Source organism: Equus quagga, chromosome 19, assembly GCF_021613505.1.
Source record: "Equus quagga isolate Etosha38 chromosome 19, UCLA_HA_Equagga_1.0, whole genome shotgun sequence".
Classification (NCBI taxonomy): Eukaryota; Metazoa; Chordata; class Mammalia; order Perissodactyla; family Equidae; genus Equus; species Equus quagga.
Window position 1 is genome coordinate 17940336 of NC_060285.1, and position 22385 is coordinate 17962720.

The 22385-nt window shown below is 37.2% G+C and overlaps 1 protein-coding gene across 2 annotated transcripts in view; it reads left to right on the forward strand.

Moving 5' to 3' along the window:
• SLC41A2 (solute carrier family 41 member 2) overlaps positions 1 to 22385 on the forward strand; it is a 124429-nt gene that overhangs the window by 56558 nt on the left and 45486 nt on the right. For both annotated transcript variants that reach the window (XM_046646010.1, XM_046646011.1), the window contains 4 exons: positions 3051 to 3122; positions 6447 to 6591; positions 9161 to 9307; positions 19202 to 19349. In XM_046646010.1, coding sequence (XP_046501966.1) covers positions 3051 to 3122; positions 6447 to 6591; positions 9161 to 9307; positions 19202 to 19349 — 512 coding nt within the window. The remainder of the gene's footprint in view (positions 1 to 3050; positions 3123 to 6446; positions 6592 to 9160; positions 9308 to 19201; positions 19350 to 22385) is intronic.

The following is a 22385-nucleotide window of genomic DNA, read 5'->3' on the forward strand; positions in this document are numbered from 1 at the left end:
TTTAGACGGTTCGTATTAATCCTAGGCCACTGGACAGTAGGGTGAGTCAGCTCAATTCTTGGTGCAGCTTCTACAAGAAAGAGGACACAAAGGTCAATTTTCTGTGTCCTCTCATACCCCCACCCCCGCCCCCACCTCCAATGCATGCCCATACCATAACTATTTTCCCTAACTAGGTAAATTTGAGTCAACGTTTCTCTTTATTTTATTTTATTTTATTTTTTTGAGGAAGATTAGCCCTGAGCTAACATCTGCTACCAATCCTCCTTTTTTTTTTTTTTTTTTGTCGCTGAGGAAGACTGGCCCTGAGCCGACATACGTCCCCATCTTCCTCTACTTTATATGTGGGATGTCTGCCACAGCATGGCTTGACAAGTGATGCTTAGGTCTGCACGCAGGATCTGAACCAGCAAACTCCAGGCTGCTGAAGCAGAACGTGCGAACTTAACTGCTGCACCACTGAGCCGGCCTCTAGTTTAATTTCTTTAATCCTTACTTGTAAAAGTCTTTCCTTTGTTAAAAAGGTTATTAATATTTGTGAATATATTCTACTTTTTATTTTTTGTTTCACATGATGCATTATGATTTCATATCAAATTATATTTCGTGAAATATATTTTATTTCACATCATACATTAACTTGCTGTTCATTATTTATCTTAGACTAAAAGAATTACAGATTCAAGACTTCTAGATCTGGAGGAGACTTAGAGATTGTGATCCTCATCATTTGTAAAACAGATTAATTCAATAGTGCGAGGTTGCTCTGTTGGTCTGGGTTTGGTCAGGAAAAGAGAGCCGTGGTATGTACTGTGGCACGAAGGAATCTAATAGAGCAGTTTGGGCTTACACAAAAGTGGGAGAAGTTGAAGTGAAGACCTGTGATGGAAGAACAGAGAAACAGCCGGAAGCGCTGGAGCAGGGGAGGAAAGCCAGGAGGGCATTGCCGCAAAGAGGTCTGGGTGCCTTCCATGCCTGACCTCCAGGACCTTCCAAAAATAGTGGCCTTTCCTTCACTCTGTCTCTCAAATCTTAGGCAAGTTCCTCTCACTGGTAGACTGCAATCTGAAGCTCTAAGGAAGGGGATTTTGAAGAATGTCGCTCTAGGCTTTAGAAGGGACTGGTGGTGGTGGTACAAAGTGGATCTGGCACAGGTGCATACCTAATTCATAGCACTCATTCCTTCTGCCACTCTACCTTTCTTGATCTTTCCCTAGAGCTTAATATACGTGTGTCTCCATTGGTCATCAAGCAATCCTGGAGTCTTGACATCTTATACTGTTTCATGGAATCATTTTAGATTGTTTCCAATACCTATAGTCATCTTTCTAAAAGTTATTAAAAATAACACTAATTTCTCTCATACCTATTTTTTGAACACTAAACCTGAGGTAGGTCCACTCTTTAAACATTGCTTGTACCTTATTACTCATTTGAGCAAAGACCCAGGTTGCTAGAGCTACAAACACAAATTTCATCAATAATTTAGATTTCCAGGCTTAGGAAAGAAATGTGCAAATAAAGACACCATGAATAATTATTCTGAAACACTGAGAAATCTTAATATTTGCATCTGCTGGATGCTTTGAGACTACAGTCCAGGGTGAGGTTAGGGAGTAGAATCTGTTTGCTGAACTGATAGAGGAAATGTTGACGTAGCGCTTCGCCTGCTGGTCTGAAGCCAGTGAGCTAAAGTGTAGTCTGTCCATGGTTAAAAGTACCCATAAAGAACAATCCTTGTGTGTCTCCCACTTCTCCCATTCACCCATCTTCCATGACCCAGCAGATGATGAATAATTGAAACCCAGCTCCATATAGTGTTTTTAATAATGATTGTTCATTGCTTTCCAAATGACTGCATTCGAAAAACTCGTCAGATTTGGACATACATTATTTGAATCCTAAGTGGTTGAAAAGCACGATTTAGCTTACAGAGCAATTGAATATGTGAACAATACTACTATTTTTTTGGAGAGTATTCTTGCATTTAGCAGAAAGATGTATAAATGACAGTAGTGAGATACATGATCAAAATTCATATATGGAGGCCTGCCCCGTGGCCGAGTGGTTAAGTTCACGCGCTCCGCTGCAGGCAGCCCAGTGTTTCGTCAGTTCGAATCCTGGGCGCGGACATGGCACTGCTCATCAAACCACGCTGAGGCGGCGTCCCACATGCCACAACTAGAAGGACCCACAACGAAGAATAGACAACTATGTACTGGGGGGCTTTGGAGAGAAAAAAGGAAAAAAAATAAAATCTTTAAAAAAAAAATTCATGTATGAACTGAATGAATTTTTTATTGCTAACAGTTTTAGTCATGACTCAAATATAAATTATATATAAATGAATGATTTGTTTATATCTGGGTTTTTTGTCAGTAATTCTTCAAATTACATTACTTTCATGATGTGGAATTAAATGCTAGCAGCTCAAATTATGTAATTATTGGGGCCATCCCTGTGGCATAGCATTTAAGTTTGCACACTCCACTTCAGTGGCCCGGGGTTCGCCGGTTCAGATGCCAGGTGCAGACCTATGCATTGCTCATCAAGCCATGCTGTGGCAGGTGTCCCACATATAAAATAGAGGAAGATGGGCATGGATGTTAGCTCAGGGCCAATCTTCCTCAGCAAAAAGAGGAGGATTGGCGGCAGATGTTAGCTCAGGGCTGATCTTCCTCAAAAAAAAAAAAAATTATGTAATTATTTATATTGGGCCTCAGTACATAAAATTCGGCATATTAGGATGACACTTGATGATGTTCGTTGTAAAATAACATCAGTGGGCAGATGGAAAGTATTAACTGGTCCACTGGTTCCTGTGAGCTAGTTATTAAGTAAAAAACAAACATTATTTTTTCTGAATATCTCAGGCAAGCTGAATGTGAGATGCAAGACTGGTAGTAAATTCAGAGTTATATTTAAAGTGCAGTGTGAGCTCATCAGATTTACCAAAGAATCATCTTTGGCTTTAAGACTTCATTGCTGTTTAAGCAGAGTAGAGAGCATGTAGATTATTCAGTGATACATGAAAATATCCACTTTAACAGGTAAATATTGGGAAGATGGATTCACCCATTGAAAAGTGGAACCTAATAATTGGCAACTTGGCTTTAAAGCAGGTAAGTGATACACATATTTGTTTACAGATCTTGGGTTTACGGATCTTGGGAATTACCTGTAAGAGCGGAATAAATTTTAGTGCTGTTGAGTCTACCATTTAATTGTTTCAGGGAACTCAGAACAATTTGGTGTCATGAAAAAGTGAGAATAAATTGCTCCCATGACCTCTGAAAGTTTTCTTTCTCTGGAAATTGATCAGGTTCTTCTAAATATGAAAAACACATAATATGCAAAATATAGAAAAAACAAAATATTTTCTATCATAAGTTTGTAATAGTGCCAGAATTTGAGTTAGCATCTGTACAAATAAATATTTAGTACTTCATTGCTTAGATGCTATTTTTTTACTTTGATTTTTTTAAGTAAATCCTCTAATTAAACTTAGCTTTGTTTTATATATTACGGCCAGATGTTTGTTGAAGCTGAGCTTTCCTCAGTTTGTTAATGTCACTAGTGTTAATATAAATGAACACATTAAACTGTCAATTATATATACACTAAACCGTGGATTATATATAGATTATCTATAGCTCTCTCTAATCTCAGGTGAGTATCTCCTCCTCTCTCGCTGCCCTCTCCTGTCCCCAGGACGTAAGACTGCAGCCCCCATAAGGCTCTAGCAACTGTGAGCTTAGGGAATGCTCACTCACTTTAATGTTAGCTCCACTAGGACATAATGTTGAGAACATGGTTGCAGAAAAGTAATTTCATGTAATGCATTTCAAAGACAAAGAAATAAAGGAATTTTTGGAATATGGGCTTTTAAAAAAATGTGCAGCTGCTTCTAAGATCACAGGGTTAGAAATGAGAAAATCTGGGATCTAATCTCAGCTCTAACAGTAACCACCTGTATAACCTTTGTTAATCTACTTCACCTGCCCGGGCTTCACTTGCCTCTTTAAGTCACAGTATTGCATTGGAGATGTCTGTGATCCCTTTCAGCTTGAAACTGCAGGAATCTGAGCAGGAGTGATAATCAAAATATTTACCAACCAGTAGACTACTGTAAATTAATCTATAAATAAAAATTTGAAAATATATTTCATTTTGTTCTTTAAATACCCTAAACTCTTACCAAGTAATATGAGTTGTAAATTATTCATCAAATCATCCTAATAATTTCCATCTCAGCTTTTAATTTTTCCTTCCACTCTTAGTCTCCACCCTTCCCTTGTCCTCCTCTCTCCATGCAACTGTTGGTCAGGATGGGAGCCAGAGAAGTCTGAGGATTCACTGATCCTAGTTGCCATAGCCTGAAGTCTGTGTCTTTGCCTGTCTCACTCCACCAAGGATGCATGAGAAACAGGGAAGCCCACACAGACCCATCAGGACACAATTGGTGCCAGCCAGTCAGGCAGCAACTGGTGGGAGCCCAGTTACCTGTGCACAAAAGCAGAAGGGAGAGGAAAAGGTGTTTGGGGGTGTGTTGGGGCGGGGGCGTCAGTGGAGGCGGGGCACTGGTTGTGCTCTCTCCAAGGCTCCATCTGCTAAAGCTTGTGGAGTAGATGAGCACGGGGAGGGGAGTGGGATGGGCTAGCAAAGGCTTCTCTGACTGGGCGCTGGCTGTGGAAGGTGGAGCTGGGGAAGAATGGAAAGGATAGAGGAGGTTCATGGTCTCACTGGGTGGGCTATTTGCTCTTCTGGCTATTAAGTGGGATCTCAAGCAGATTACCTGTCACAGATTTCTGTACAACTGTACGAGGTGGCCACCTCAACCAGTGCATAAGTTGTCAAATTAAGCAAAGTTCCTAATCTCATTGAAGAACCATTACCTCACCAGGAGGGATGTGCCCCACACCAACATCTATGGCCCCTGCTAATCTCTGCAGCTACTTGTGAACCCAGACTTCACTCTTCTGTTGGGTACAGTTAGACATTTCTTTTGCAGGTTGAGAGAACAGGACTTCCTCATCTGAGCTGTGTGCTTCCCTTTCCTCGTAAATAGCTAGCTAGATACATAGATGCGTACATATAGACATGCCATGATGTCTGCAGGAGGCTTCTTAGCTCTGTATTTTAGTGTCAAACCAGAAAAATGTTGGAATCACCATGCTAGAATTTATATCATTTATTAATTTTACTGCTTTTACATATTATATTATTTATCAACCAGGACAAAAATGCTGAAATATTTAAACTGGTACAGCCGTAATGGTGCTTACAGCTTGAATCCCAGCTCTGAATCTGTGGGTGACATCAGCAGGAACTGTAATGAGAGGTCGGGGGCTGTAATCTAGGAAATCTGGACTCGCTAGCCCCGGCTGTTCCTTAATTTACTATATGACAGGATCAGACGGCTTGGGGTTTTCTCCCAGAGCCCTGGATTCCAGTACATGGATTGGCTTCAAAATCTGTGAGCACCTAGAAATTCTACTCAAAATATTAAGTGCATCTATATTTTCATTGAGAAAAGAATCTCTGTAAAATTTTTACCAGATTGTGAAAGGAGTCCTTGACACAAACACAGTTAAGAGTCAGTGACCTAGATGATTCTCTTAGGGTTTCTTTTAGGTCTAACATTGTACCAGTATGATTTGAAGAGTTCAGTCAGTGTTACTTTTTTTAGTTACCTTTTTATTTATTTATTTTTTTGAGTGTTGCTTTGTGCCAGCACTGTGGGAAGCACTTTATATATGTTATGTAATTCATTTAACTCTCACCCCTTACGAGGTTGATGTTATCATTGTCATTTTACAGGTTAGGAACTAGTGTTTTTATAGCACTAATCATGACTGTGATTATCTGTGAGGTCATTTGTTAATGTCTCTCTCTCCTACCAACCGAGAGCTCTCTTGTAGCAGGGAATAAATCTGTTTTTACCACTGTTGTAGCACCAAGCATAGCACCTTGGACAAAGTAGATTCTAAATAAATTCTTGTTGCATTTAAATCACCTGCCACAAGATTAAGTGGTACAGCTAGGAGCCAAACTCATGTGACTCAGTTACAAAATCCAGTCTCTTGCCAACACGGCCTCTAGAGTCAGACTTCAGTCATGTGGATTGGGTTTTTTCAGTCTTAAGGTTGGTGTTTTCTTAGATGATCTGTGGATTACACCGTCAAAGTCACTGGAGGTGCTTGTTAAAAAGAGATTCCTGGACCCCATTCCGTACCTACTGCCACCGGATCAGGGCAGTTTGAAAACCTATCGCCTTAGAGAATATTAAAACTAAAATATAGTAGCTTCTTCAAAAGGTAAGGCAGCTCAGTTACCATATGTAATGCTTTCTGCTGACTTCTTATCTGTGTATGTACATAATCAAATTAAAAAATATGTTCTCGAAATGAATAATTCAGTTGGATTTTATTAAAAAAATTTTTTAGGTTCAAGCAACAGTAGTTGGTTTTCTAGCAGCTGTGGCAGCGATTATATTGGGCTGGATTCCAGAGGGCAAATACTATCTTGATCATTCCATTCTTCTGTGCTCTAGCAGTGTAGCAACTGCCTTCATTGCATCTCTTCTGCAGGGTGAGTAAATTTATCAATGTCTACTCCACAGCCTTGTACTTGCAAATGATTTATTTGCCATGTTGATTATTTTTATTTAAATGATACTTGTTCATTATAAAACAACAGAGAAAAGTTATCTACAAAGGTTTGAAATATTTTATTTCACGTATATTTATATGCCAACCTTAGTGTGCAACAGGCTTTCTGAGGCGGTCTCTTGGCCTTAGGTACCCTGGTACAGTTCCAAAACAAGATCAGGAAAATCACCTAGATATTCATTTGTTTCTCTAAGTTAAATTGAGAAACTCCTTTCTGGAAGCCATGCAGAGGATTTACTGGCTTGTCATTTGAGTAACAAGTATTCCAGGAATTCTGAGGTTCAAAATCAGTCCCTCTGTTAAAATTTTTTAAAGTTTCAGATTTCAAAAAAGTTTCTCCACTGTTTCTGTGGCAATGCAAATATAACCATATGCTTAGCACAGCATGTTGTTGGCTGTAGAATTTTAAAGAGCCAGAAGGCTTTAAAGATTAACTATATTAGAATTTTTCAGTTGGGATATCATTTTTTATATTTATTTATTAATATGAACTTTACACTAGAGAACTAGCTTAGTATGGAATCATAGTCATAAAGACTTCATTCTTTTTATTTTATAATTGTGATCTTTTCACCCTTGTATCACCAGCAAAGTTAAAAAAGGAAGATTCTCATATCAGGTGATCATACAATGAAGCTAACTTTTTTGGCCAGGTTCTGGTAATTTAGAGAATCTCATTCAAATGAATATCTCACTTCTAAAATATTTTTAAGCATTTTGTTTTAGTACTTAATTATGTCAGGGGTAGTTCCTTGTTTATATATAGAATTACTAGAATTGAATGGAGTTAACACTGGCCAAAGCAGAGTGAAGTTAAGCTGGGGGAAAAATAAAGTTTAAGCATTGACACGCTATTTCTTTAGGCTCTTTGCTTCTGTTCTCTTTCTAATTTTGTTTCATTTATAAAGAATTGTTTAAAATTTTTCAGTCTAACAAGTTTTTATATTGCCTAGCATTTTCATAACCATAAAAATTAGGATTTTAAAAATATATTTGTTTAAGGCTTCTTACTTTGACTAATATGTGTTCTAATTTTATAATAGCTTGACCCGTATCTATGTAGAGCAGACACTATTAACTACCTTTTGTAGGTGAGCAAACTGACTCAGCTAAGGTGACTTGTCCAATTTCATCAGCTTGTTGCAGAAAAATCAGAGTCAAAACCTGTTTCCTGACTCCCAGTTCTTTCCATTGGTCCACGATGTCAAAATACTTGTTTTTAGTTGAAAAGATATAGATGGCATTCTGTCATAGGAGAACTTGCCTATCGATCTTTCACTGTGCTGATTTTGAAAAAAGAATTCTGCCTGTCTGATCACATCTTGATTATTATGCAATAGATTTAAAAAACTTTTCTGCTATTACTTTTTTTTCTTTTTACGATGATGTTGTGGGAAAAGTAAGTTCATAGATTGAAAAAGCCTCCAGAATGTGAGACATTGAAGCAAGACAAAAATTCTACTTTTAATAATATGGGCTTTATGAGGTAGTAGAAAAAACACTGGACTGGAGTTACTTACAAGCTATGTGACCTTAGGCAAGAATTTAAACCTTACTCCTAGGACCTCAGTTTTATTATCTATAAAATGAGCATGCTAGAATAAAATTATTTAGAGACTTTTTTCAGTCTAAAAATGTGGCGAAATTGTTGTTTTTTTCTCTAGCCATATTTAGGCTTCCATGTTGATTTATGGTTAGCACATAAATAACTAATTTTAAATTTTCTCTGCGCTGCATCCTCTTAATGAATGTGTTGGCATGAGAAAATCTGTACAGTTGCATATGGATATAACTGTTATTTTTTTCCCATTTCTATGATTCACATTCAAAATAAAGGTCTAAAAGTACAAATACACAATCACATTTTCATCTTCTGTTCTCTAGTTGTAGGTTCATAGACAGAAACTTTGGGTTTAAAGAATATCTTTTACAAAAAATGACTGCTTCTTGTGTTCTGGCCTCCAGTGTTCAAAATTTAATACTTCCCTCCTCTTAGTTCTTCTAAATAATACGATAAAGCAAGCATTTCTGGCTACCACTATCTAAACAAATCTGTTTTTGTTGGTCTTCTTCCCAACTGCTATGCATATAAATATGACTCACCTTTCTTTCACATGGGTTTATTGACTGTGACGTTATTTGAGGATTAAAATAAAATCTTTGGGTTTGATACACATGAATACATTACATCTAAGGCATGTATGTTACTAAATTTGAAACTTTAGCTTTAATGTTATTTTACAGTAGCTTTTCAGGTCTTTAAATCCAACACTGAACTTCTCAAATCTTCTGTGATCCCCACTTGGAATTTGTTGAAAGGCATTTTTGCCAAAACATTAGAGTAAAATGTTTTGTTAGCTGAAGTCAGCTTATCTAAGCAGGCTAACTGGAACTGATATGCTGTTTGTCTCGTCTGTATATTTCAGTATTTAGGGGGATTGATTTTCTTTAAATCATAGCATAAAAGTAATGAGCTTTCTTTCTTCTAGGAATAATAATGGTTGGGGTTATCGTTGGTTCAAAGAAGACTGGCATAAATCCTGATAACGTTGCTACACCCATTGCAGCTAGTTTTGGTGACCTCATAACTCTTGCCATATTAGCTTGGATAAGTCAGGGTTTGTACTCCTGTCTTGGTAAGTTGACTTGAAACTAAATATAGTGTGTTCTTCAAAGTCTCTTTAAATAAATATTGTTGCAGCAATGCCATAAATCCCTGGTGGCCTTCGTCCATATTAGAACTGTGGTTGAGACTGATTAGAACAATAACTGCCATTTGTTGTACACCTTTATGTGTTGCAGTTCTCATATATTTTTTCTCAGAGAGTTGAAAACTCTATAAGATAAGGATTATCATGTCTAACTTCAGATGAGAAAACTGAGGAGCATAGAGGTTGTGTATGTTACCCTCTATTTACAATAGGAAGGTTGAACACAGGTCTGTCATAGCCTATACATTCTGCCCTTTCCTCTAAATGTGTAGCCAGTGAGTTGCTTACCTGCCGTGTTCTGATACGTGTGTTGTACCACTGTCCCAAAACATAAGGCTATGGTGGTGCTTGAAATTTAGTGATTTTTCTCTCCATCAGAAAACAACATGGCAATTAACAAAAAGAAAAAAAAAATCACTGTGAAAATTAGCCTGAATGCCATGTGAAGTTGGAATGATCTTATATATGTGATTCTTGATAATAGTGATCGAGTATTTATAGAATCTAATGAATTGTTTTAATGCAGATTATACTCTGGGACTGCTGTCAATGTAAATGAATATGATTTGTGAGCATTGGTTTAGTGCTAAAAGTTGGTTGTAGTTTTTTTTTAGGTGCCAGATTTAAAAAATTACAAGAAAACAGAAACCCACAGTAATACAAGAAAAATAAGATAGTTTATAAGCCAAGCCAGAAGCAACATTTATTCACCTATCTTCATGTATTTCATGGATTCTATGCAGATTTATGGTATACTTTAAAATCTAAAGTACATTTGGTTTGAAGAAGTATGAGTCTCAGATACATGTTTTTGAACTAAAGTAAGGGCTTTAACCTAGAAAGGCAGTCATTTTCTACTACTTTTGGAGATATCAAGGGAAGCTTCACTTAGTATATAAAATTACCTCAAATTATTTAATGAGTGGCATAAAAACAGTATTCAATAAGACTTGATATATATGTTCAAGGAAAATTCTTCTCATTTCGAAGATGTGTCTTCTTGATGTAAAGTAGAAGATAATAAATGATCAGTGGCCTAAATGTAAGATCTTGTTTCCATAGGTCTTGGTTTTCATTGTTGTTGTGGAATATACAAGGAATGATGTTTGTTCAAGTATATTCAGGGTAATGCTCAATTCCTTTCCCTTCTAGTGAAAAAAGCACAGAAAATGAGAATTGTGTTATTAAAGGGGTAATCGGCTCTCATTTACATTGTTGAGGTGATAATTGGTCATGCTTTTCTCCTCTACACTATTATACAATTTAGAAACAGATTCTGAAGTTAGGGATTGAAATATTAGCTTACAGCTAATATTAGAGAATGTGACATATTCTCCTCCTACTCTATTAAACTCATTCACCCACCCACAGGCAGACAGCTGGACCGCTTGTAGGTCTCACCTCTCAGGGGCAGGCTGCTAACTGTGTTGGGAGAGGGACTGTCATCAATAGGCTGGATCCCGAAAGAGAAAGTCAGTGAGGGGTTGAGTTAGCCCTGCTAGTGCCCTTTCCTTAGTCTTACCAAGTAGATAAGTGTCTCCCGCTTTGAGGAGGAGGTAAGAGAGAGGAAGGGCGGAGTAGAAGAGGGTGAAAGGTTTCTTCCTAATATTATTGAGAGGACAGGAATTCTATGGGTCTGCCCAGGAACAGGGAGGGTTAGCAGTGGGGATGAGGACGGAGGGTTGATAGTGGTTCTGGGATGGGTTCCCTCACTGCATAAAAAAGAAGGGTATATATTTGCAGACTTGGGTACTTACAGTGAAGTCATTTGTAACGCGTTTCTCAGTTGCTTGCTAAATACTAGGGTGTCTCCTCAGTTGAAGCCACAGTTTTAAGACAGTAAGAAAGAGAACACCATTGAAGAATAGTGTAATAAATATGACAATTGTTATAATGATACAGACGAAGTATTATGAGACTCCAGAAGATAAATCAACTTTCGAGGAAAATAATGTGTGACTTTTTAAATTTTATTTTTTAAAATTACACAAGTGATATAAAAGACTTAATCACGTGTTGCTGTCTAAAGCTTTTGAGTGTTATTTTGAGTGCTATATATGATACATTAGTAGTTTAGCTGGGTCAAGAAATAAAAAAGTGAAACAAAATGATAACAGACCATAATTTTGAGAAAAAATTTTAGTATTAAATATTGCTTAGGCTTTTCTACGCCTTTACTTATCTTCTGAAAGTTGGCTTAAAGTAGTTCAAGATGAATTAATTAAAATAAGATCTTTTACATTTCATCTGTATCATGTATTTCCCTAAAATGATTTTCTTTAATGGGCTACCGATTGATTCCGTAGTTTATTTACAGTTAAAGGTTTTTCTGAAATGTGTGTTCAGATTATTAAGTGTCTGCATTGTGAACACTAGGGGGCCTCATAAGATCAGCAGTGTAGGCCTGGTCTTGGTATTCTGAATACAAAGATTAGGAACAGGCCCACTGACATTGTAAGACCCCATTAATCATGCTGAGATGCCTAGATCTTGGAAATAAAGTTTAATTCCTGAACTATATTGGAAGCACTTAGCCGTCTTTACAGATAAAAAGGGGATTTCATGGCAGCTGTAGGCTTTGGTTATAAATAGAGGCCATGTATTATATGGCTGTCAAAGAACTGGACACTGAGAGAAGCCTCACTTAACTCCTCACTTAGAATTTGGGGTACTGTTCGGAAGTGGCTGAACAGCTCCCCTCATGTCCTGTTCGCTCTGTTGCAGGCGCTAAGGCTCGCTCTACAGTCATTCAGCATGTTGCCTTTCTTTTGCAAAGTCCTGATAAAATTTGCTGACGTCTGAAGTAAATATGGAATTCTCCCCATTCTCGCCTCTCCAGTTCTCCAAAAGAGGACAAAACTAACAAGCACAGAGCTTTACTCCTATTGACTTTATTTTTTGTAGTCACCCTGAGTAAGTCTTTACGGATTAGTGAACAAAGTTAAAGTTTCAGCCTGGTGTTTAGGTTTTAAAGTTTCAGCCTAGTTTTTCTCTTTTCTTTATGTCGTTCCCCTCCCCTCCTTGAAGGCCAGTCAGAATCCTCATTTTTTCAATGCTAAATTCATAGATTTCCCTATTCTTAGGTGATCTTTTTCTTCTCTGAATTCCTATAGCACTTTATGGACAACTTCTCTTATGACATGCTTTACGTTGAGCTGGTCATTATAGCTGTTTGTATAATTGTAATACCTTCCTTTATGAGGGTATACGCTCTTGAGGACAAAACTGTTCTCATTTTATTTATTTATTTATTTTTGTAGCACCCCATAGTGCCATATACATAGCAGATGTTAAATAAATAACACTTCACCAAATGCTTTGTTCCTTTTGAAAGCTATTCAATTAATATGAGTAGAAGTTATTCAGGAAGTGGTATACATATGGAAAATAGAAGATCGATACCCCTCTGAATGATTTTTGCCATAGTATGTGTCTAATAACATAATAGATTATAACAAAAAATGTGATCCTTTCCATGAGGACATAGTATTAGGGAAATACTGGAAGGGCATCTTGCCTTGCCTTAGAGATTAGTATCACTATAGAAAAATTAAAATGCCAGCATATGGCTCGAAAAGATCTATTTCAAGTGGAAATAGAAGAAATAGAAAGTTAGTTTAGAGAGTAATCTAAGCTCTGACTCTGATATGCTTTGGTACAACTTGGAGAGAAACTATAAAGGCATTTATTCATTCACGTAGTAATCTTTAAACATGTAATCATCTTTAAAACTATTCAAAGGATCTGAATTTGGCCAGTAACTGAAATACCTGTACACAAGGATTGTTGTCCTTTCTTTCTTCTTGTTTGGATAATTTTAGGAAGATTTTAAACACTTTTTCAATTATTTATAACTACATAGCTATATGATTTTTGTCTGTGCATGATGTTTATTGATTTGAAAAATTATCAGCTTTTCTCTTTTTGGACAAGATCTGAGAAGCAAAATATTGATTGATTTCTCCTTCTTCAAGGCTAATTTTTAAAAGATGGCTTAGTTAAAGCTATAGGAGCAATAACTATCAGCCCCAGGTTGCTTCCGTCCTCTGAAGGACTATCAGGGATGCCACCTGCTTATTCACAGGACATTCTAGAATCTCATTGCCTTGATGTGGTGATGTGAGTAGACTCTGAATTCATCTTGTGTGTCACTCTTCTTCTTCAGAGATTTTCAGCACTGTACCATCTTAGTTTAGAGTGATTCTTAGGTCAATTTAGTGAGAAAATTCTGCTGTAACCATAAAGAGCATTTAAAAAATTGTTTACAACTTCCAATGCCCATTCCTTTGTTGTTCACACAGAAACAGCTAACATATAAAAATGTCACTCATAGCAGTTACGTTTTTCAGAAGAATTTAGGGTGAGAATAATGAATGCTATAATGAAATTATGTAACAGTAGTTGCAACCAGCAATCTAATAAAAGGTGAAAGCCGTGAATCAAAAAGATGGCATTTATGTTTGGCAGTTAGGTGGAATCGTAGCAATTTGAACTACTTTAGCTGTGTGAATCCTTACCTTTCTGTAGTTTACCTGTATCACAGAATCAGTACTAATATACACAGGCACTTATTAGGCTTAAAATTCCACAGTTTTATCTATACACCTATATTCTTTTCCTATTGCTGCTGTAACAAATTGTCACAAACCTTGTGGCTTAAAACAACAAAAATTAATTTTCTTATGGTTCTGGAGGCCAGAAGTCCAAAATGAGTTATACGGGACTAAAATCCAAGTGTCAGCAGAGCCGGTTCGTTCCAGAGGTTCCAGGGGAAAATCCGCTCCTTCCTCTTTCACCTCCTCGTGGCTGCCAGCATTCCTTGGCTTATAGCCACATTACTCAGTCTCTGCTTCTGTGGTCACAGTGCTTTTTCCTCCTGTTATCAGATCTCCCTCTACCTCCCACCTATAAGTACAGCTGTGATTACATTTAGGGCTCACGCAAATAATCTGGGGTAATCTCCCTACTTCAGAAAGGTTTGATTTAATCACGTCTGCAAAGCCCTCTTTGCCACAGAAAGTAACATTCACAGGTTCTGGAAATTAGGATGTGGATGTCTCTGAGACCATTATTCAGACTACCACAATAGCCATTATGATATACCCAGAAATTAACGCAAAATATTGCTTTAACTAGAATCATTTAAACATATTTCGTTTAGAAGCAAGACGTTATTTTAGGTTTTGATTGCCTTCTAATTGACCATTTTCTCTTGCTGATTGTGTCATTAGTGGTTTTCTAAAAGTAATTCTTTAATTTTAGGACGTCTATAAAATACCAATATCCTAAAAAGAGGAACATTTTAGCATCTTTCCTTTTTCTGTATTGGTCATTTTCGCCCGGCTATCAGAATCGGATTGGGAATTAACCAGGGAAAGGGGAGGAGAGTCCTATCCAGTCAGACATATGGTTTAATTTGGAGGGAATGGCCATGTTAGATTTGGCAGGAAATTGAAACAGAACACATTTACAGTAAATCATTTTAGAAAGTTGTATTTTATCATGGTTTTCCCACTCTTTTTTTGTTTAAATTTTTTTATTTGTAGATTATTTTAAATTTGTAGGAGAGTTGCAAAAATAAAAACAGTACCAAAAAATCCCTGTATCCCCTGTATCCAGATTCACCTCATGTTAACATTTTACCTATGTGCTTTATCTTTTATTCTCTCTTTTTCTCTATATGTATGTATGTTCTTTTCCTTTTATGACATTGACATTTTTGAAGAATATAACCCCCCTCCTTTTTTTATTGTTGGAATTTTTAAAAATTGAGATATAATTTGCATACCATACAATTCACCTTTTAAAAGAATACAATCCAGTGGTTTTTAAATAGAAGTTAGTACATTCATAAGATTGTGTAACCTATTATCTAATTCCAGAACATTTTTATCACACCAGAAAGAAACCTGTAGCAGTCACTCTTCATTCCACCCTCCCCCTAGCCCCTGGCAACCACTAATCTACTTTCTGTCTCTATGGATTTTCCTGTTCTAGATATTTCAAAAAATAGAATCATACAGTATATGACCTTTTATGTCTGGCTTCTTCCAGTTCGTACGTTTTCAGGGTTAATCTGTGTTGTGGCATGATCAGTACTTAAATATTCAGTACCGAATAATATTCCATTGTAGGGATTAATAACATGGCTGAATAATATTCCATTGTATGGATATACCACATTTTGTACATCGATTCACCGCTTGATGGACATTTGGGTTGCTTCCACTTTTTGGCTATTATGAATAATGCTGCTCTGAACATTCTTGTACAAGTTTTTGTGTAACCATATGTCTTCAATTCTCTTGGAGTGGAATTGCTGGGTCATATGATGACTCTGTTTAACTTTTTGAGGAACTGCCAACTCATTGTTTTTAGTTTCTTTCCTGAGAAACTTTTACCCCCCTTTGGAAATTCAGGGCAGTGATTCTGGGGTTGAGATGGTGAGTGTTTTTTTCAACTTCAGATGTCCTCCCAGAGATTTAATGCTGAAAATAACTTAAAAGCCTGGCATGGTGCTCCACTCTTGACCTGAAAATGAAATACTAAGATGATTTGACTTAGCAGCATAGTTATTTTCATTTGTGGATGGACTTTAATGCTTTTAGTTTTCTGTTTGATCCTATAGAGATTGTTGGCAACTGTAGTTGTTTTAGGAGGTAAGAATGCTTCCTAATTGGGATGTGATTTATCTTTATCTAATGGTTTAACAGAAAAAACTGGGAATCCATCCAATAAAGGTTTTCTTCATTTTTAAAAAAATCATGGAGAAAATGGCACTATACGTAGCATTAGTCATACCTCTTTAAATGAAAGAAAATATTTAAATGAATTTTGTTAGTATAGTCATTTTGAAGATGTGATGGCAAATCCAGAGAGAATCATGAGAATAAAATTTGTTTGAATACTTTTTTTTTTTTTTTTGAGGAAGATTAACCCTGAGCTGACATCTGCCGCCAATCCTCCTCTTTTTGCTGAGGAAGACTGGCCCTGAGCTAACACCCATGCCCATCTTCTTCCACTTTATATGTGGGACGCCTACCACAGCATGGCTTGTCAAGCGGTGCCACATCCGCACCTGGGATTAAAACCCGCGAACCCCGGGCCTCCGAAGCAGAACGTGCGCACTTAACTGCTGCGCCACTGGGCCGGCCCCAGGACACTATTTTGATATCCTAGTAATTGTTCTTACCTGACAGAAAAAAATTTGAGCTTCTATCTAGTTCAACCATCTTTAGTAATAGGTGAGAAGATCTTTAGATATCTTAAGAAGATGAGGAAATACAAAATTCAGTCAAGGATAAGAGTATGGATAACGGTTGAAGAATTTTGTGTGATGTTAGGAAGACTTGGTAACATTTAATTTAAATCTAAGACTGTAGGCTACAGAGTTGTGAGATCAACTCTGTCTTTAAGTTATGAAGTCCCTACTATACAACGTAAGTATTGGAGTCATTGAGAGGAATCCAGGAATGTCCTGGCTAAAATCTCTGATAATAATAAAACCTTGATCAGCTAAAATGATGTTACTAAAAATGTCTTGGGATGATGTAACTGTTTCAAGAAGAGGTAGGCAACTTTTAACCCTAGGGATATTTAGAATTAAGTATAAAAATATTTTGGAATCAAACTCATGGTATTAATGGTCTTATGCTAACAAGGCAGTGCATATGTTTTTATTGTTACTTAGCTCATTAGAGTAACATGTCAGTCTTCTAATTCCATTTTTTAATTTATAATTAAGTAATTGACATATTCTTATGATTGTTAAATAGAAATCTTACCAAATTTGTATACATTATATGAATATTTATGAAAACTTAAGACTCACTGTATTTGTACATTTAATTTGTTATTTTTATAAAGATTATTTTAAGTACTTGGAAACTTTTGTGAGACAGATGAAATGTCTAAAGTAAGTGGAATATCTCAGGGTATTTAACTAAGTTTGTAAATGTGACCAAGTATTATTCCAAACTCATAAAAACAATTTTTGGTGGGATGCTAGACATTGTGAATGTTACGTTGTTAAGTGCTCAACAGTTTTGTCTTTCTTTACAAAGTGTTGGACGTTGTTCTTGCAGGCAGTTAATTGTGGATTAGCTTGAGCTAATTTCAAGGCTTGGTGTTCAGCTTTATTGGGGCAGATCAGAGCAGACATTACATCAGGGCTAGCTTCACTGCTAGGACGTGACCCTTCTCAGGTCTTAATGTTCTCAGTGTTCAGAGGCCTCTCCTTTCCACGGGATTAAATCTTGAATGACTTTCAGTCCTTTGTAAACTCTGGAAATTTTTTGGTTTACAAATCCCCAGTTATTCTTGGCCTAGCCTCGTGGAGTTCGCCCTAAGGTTTGGTATTCAGTTCCCAAGCTCTTTCTCTGATAGCTTCCTCTTTTCCAGTCTGCTACCCTGTAAATTCCTGCTGCCTTAGGCTCACGCCCTTCCTGAGCTGTGGTCTGGAATGTGCTTGTAGTCAGAAAGGTGAGGCTACTGTAGGGCTTATCTCATTTCTTTCCCTTCTCTCAGTGATCACAGTCTTGCAGTGCCTGTTGTCTAGTGTCTGAAAACAGTTGATACCTATCTATCTATACATCCATCTATCTATCTATCTATATATATGGATATGTAAAATCTTCTAGTCATTTCTGAAAGCACTTATAATTTTGTTCAGAGGTGGCATACATCATGTCTACAAAGCAAGACAGTCAAGCCTAAAGTCAATGAGTCAGAGGAGTATACTCTCTCTATAGGAGAGCGTAACAAGAATGGGAGAGAATGAAAAATAGTGATCAAGTAAGACAATCTACCTCAGACAGGTATAACAAAGTCCTGGCAATCTCTTACCTCAGTGTGTCCCAAATAGCAAGACGTTAATAACAATGGCAGTGATTATGATGATAGTGAGCGTTCAGTGAATGTTATTTATGTGCTTAGGCCCTATACTAGTTAACTTACATGTCTTAATTCTCTTAAGACTCACGATAACCCCATGAAATAGGTAGTATTATTATTACCATTTTAAAGATAAGGAAACTGAAGTTTATAGAAGTTAAATTTCTTGTCCAAGGTTGTAACACCCAGATGTGAAACTAGGTACTCTGGCCAAACTATGGTAATATAGCGAACTGTATTCTATCTTAGTGTATTAAAGGTTCTGAGTAGTTTTGCAGTGAAGAAATCTGTTTAACTTTATTAAACCTAGTCTTCCAATTTTATTTTGGAGCTCGGAACACTACTTAGGATTGGGGGGATATCTGTTATCAATTGATCGGCCAATATTCCATGGAATGCTTGTACTATAAGATCCTTGTGGGTGAAAACAACATCCTATGTGACTTTAGAGTTAAGAGCACTAACTTCAGTGTCAGACAGATGTCATTTTCTTGCAACTCTTGCTATTTCCTAGCTTTGTTCCTAAGCTCCTAAGATTAGGTTTCTTCATAAAATAGGAATGACTGTATCTACTTCATACTTGGGAGGACAATTAAGGATGAATATAAAGCATTTAGCACAATCCTTGGTAAAGAGTGGGAGCCAAATAAATGTTAGCTTTTTTTACTGTTGTTGTTGTTATTATTAATGCTATTGCTATCTAAGTCACATAGCTATTTCAGTAAGTGTTTGTTGAAATAGTGTATTAGTTTTCGCTTATATTATTTAATATTTTTACCTTATCTACAGTTTGAAATTTGTAGAAAATATATAGCATGTTAATATGTTTGATAACATCATCTCTTCTGGTAAATATTTTAATTTTAATATTTACTTTGCTACATGGAGAGAAAAGAGATTGAAATATTGTCTCTTTTTTAATTTTAGAGACCTATTACTACATTTCGCCATTAGTTGGTGTCTTTTTCTTGGCTCTGACTCCTATCTGGATTATAGTAGCTGCCAAACATCCAGCCACGAGGACAGTTCTCCACTCAGGCTGGGAGCCTGTCATAACAGCCATGGTTGTAAGTAGGTTAGTATTAAAAAGTGCGTGTGTGTGTGTGTCCTATGTGCATGTATCTATGTCTATATTAAAACAAATAATTGCCCGTTTTTACTTCTTGTATCAATCATTTTATATAACCAGTTCTTTACTATCCCATGTAATAAGAGATATAAGTGACAGGAATTATTGAAATCAGTAGGTGTACAGAACCTCATTTGGCTACAGGTTTCAAACTTTTTTCCAACCAAATCCTTACCAGATTGATAAATAAAATTTAGTGGTGTTTGTAGGTTTGTGTGTTTTAACCTGACAAGGACATTACTTATTTTTAATAGCAAGTTGCTCACTTAAGTGTCAGAAAGACTTAGAAATGTACTTACCATTTGACCACTTCCACTTCTAGAACCCTGACAGGACTTAAGGATATATGCAAAAGATTTAGTGCAAGGATCCTTATCACAGTGGAATTTTTAATAACAAGAGAGAGAACACCTTAGAGGTCTAGCAATCAGGGATTGATCAAATAAATTGTGGTATGGTCACAAAATGGGTGATGGTCTAGTGGTTAAGATTTGGTGCTCTCACCGCTGTGGCCCAGGTTCATTTCCCAGTCAGAGACCCATGCCACCCATCTGTCAGTCATCATACTGTGGTGGCTGCATGTTGCTGTGATGCTGAAAGCTATGCCACTGGTTTTTCAAATACCAGCAGGGTCACCCATGGTGGACAGGTTTCAGCAGAGCTTACAGACTAAGACAGACTAGGAAGAAGGACCTGGCCACTGGCCACCACTTCTGAAAAAATTGGCCATGAAAAGCTTATGAATAGCAGTGGAGGATTGTCTGATACAGCGCTGGAAGGTGAGAGGATGGTGCAAAAAGACCAGGCAGGGTTCTGCTCTGTTGTACACAGGGGCGCTAGGAGTCGGCATCCACTCCAGGGCGCTAGCAGCAACAACACAAAATGGAATATTAGCCATTAAGGAAAACATAGTAACATTCCTATTGACATGGAAAAATATTCATCATACATTTAGTGACACGAACAAGCTAGAAAAAGAGTATGCTTTCCTGTTAAACGTGGTAGATTGACACGTGTATTTTCTTCCTTCCTAAAACTACTAAAATAACAGTAAAAGAATTAAAAAGCTACAAAGACAGAAGGGAAGCAGAGAGGACAGCAGATGAGAGATTCAACAAAATTAGTAACATAGGAATGAAATGGATGGTTGTTAATTGAACTAGCAGAATGAAAAAAACGAAAACCTAACAACCCTCAGGGCAGGAGGACACACATAAGAAGCAAGCTGATATGAGCCTCAGAAATCCCGAAAGGTGGGGGAATTAGAGGCACTAAGTACTTCTGAAAGCTGGAATGAAGAAGATGTTATTAAAATTGAAAGTTTTTAAAGAAGCAATTAGATCCTAAAAGCCCTTCTTCAACTTGACCACCCAGGTGTCTGCCCCCCCCCCCCACCCTAGCGGAAGACAAGAAGTAACTCTGGAGAGGCTCAGTCAGAGAGGCTCTGCATTCAGAAACACCTGCACCAGTGAGGATGTGGATTAAGCGCTGTATGAAAAACAGGAGGATTGAGTGAAAGTCTATGAGCTGGACAGTGAAAGGCCTATCCCACTTCCTGTTCTTTGCTCATAGAATGCGGGCAGTCAGACTTATACCCCCAGGCAAAAAATTAGATAATTCCTTTCTGGGGAAACTCATCAGCACAAAGGAAAAACCTGCAGATACTGACCCTTGTGGGCCCTTTAGTGAAAGAGCTGCATGCTCACCTGACCATTGTTCAGTCAGGCCCACCTGCTAACAAGCTCTGCCCGTGGACAAAGAGAGCTCCAAGTATACTTTGCTTTGCTCCTAAAAAAGGAGCAGACAGTAAAGGATTGCCAGGCATTTGATTAAGGCTCCTAACATGGAAGAGACCAAAAAAAAAATGGTACTCAAAGAAAGTGCAGGGATAGTTGAAAAACCTCAAAAAACTATCATTGGTATCCTCAGAGAAATAAGAGAAACTATGGCATCCATAATGTAAGAACCGAATGCTCCAAAAAGGAGGATTTGAAAAACAGGAAGACCTCTTGGGAGTTTAAAAATATATAAATAGCAGAAACAGAAAATTTAGTACAAAAGGTAGAAGACAAAATTGAGGAACTATCTGGAAAGTAGAACAGAAAGTAGAGAGGTGGACTACCAGAGGCAAACAATAAGGGAGGAAAATTATCAAAGAAATAATACTAGAAAATTCCCCAGAACTGAAGAACGTAGGCTTCCAGATTGAAAGGATCCACTGAATGCCCAGCACAATAAATTAGAGTAGGAGGGACCCAAATCAAAGCTCGTTATCATAAATCCAAAGGCTTCCAGAGCGAAAAGATGAGTTACATATAAAGGATTGGGAATCAGAATGACCTCCAGCAGCAACACCAAAAGTGGTTCCTTCAAAGTCTGAGGGAACATAAAGTGTGGTCACAGTATCAACCAAATGTATGGTAGACTCGAGAAGTTTTCAGACATGCAGGATCTCAAAAAATTTACTTCTCAATAGACCCTATTGTATAAAAGCTGATAGAAGATATGGCCTATCAAAATGAGGAAATAAGAAGGAAGACAACACAGGAATGAGGAAACCCATTGCATGACAGCATGTCGTTCATTTTTCTATAATGTAGATCGCTTTTTCCTGGAAGTTTCAGGCAACAGGATCCTATGAAATGTTGGGACTTTGTCCTAGTGCATAGACCAAGACCCAACGTGGGGAGATTGAAGAGAAGGTACAGGATGACAGCTGTGCATCAGGCCTAGAGAGCAACCGTCCAGGTTGCTTAATTTCTATCAAACAAACTTAAGAAGGGATGTCTCTAAGAAAAAAAAAGTGGAATTGATTGGTTATCCGATGAGTTTGACTGTATTCAGAGGCATTTCATTAACTTTGTTACAAATTTGAGCCTGAATTAGTAATAAGTAACTAAAGAGTTAAGAAAAATATGAGGCAAGGCAAAAAGTACAAGTGAGGAAATCTAATAATACAATTTGTGGCTCAGATATGAATCA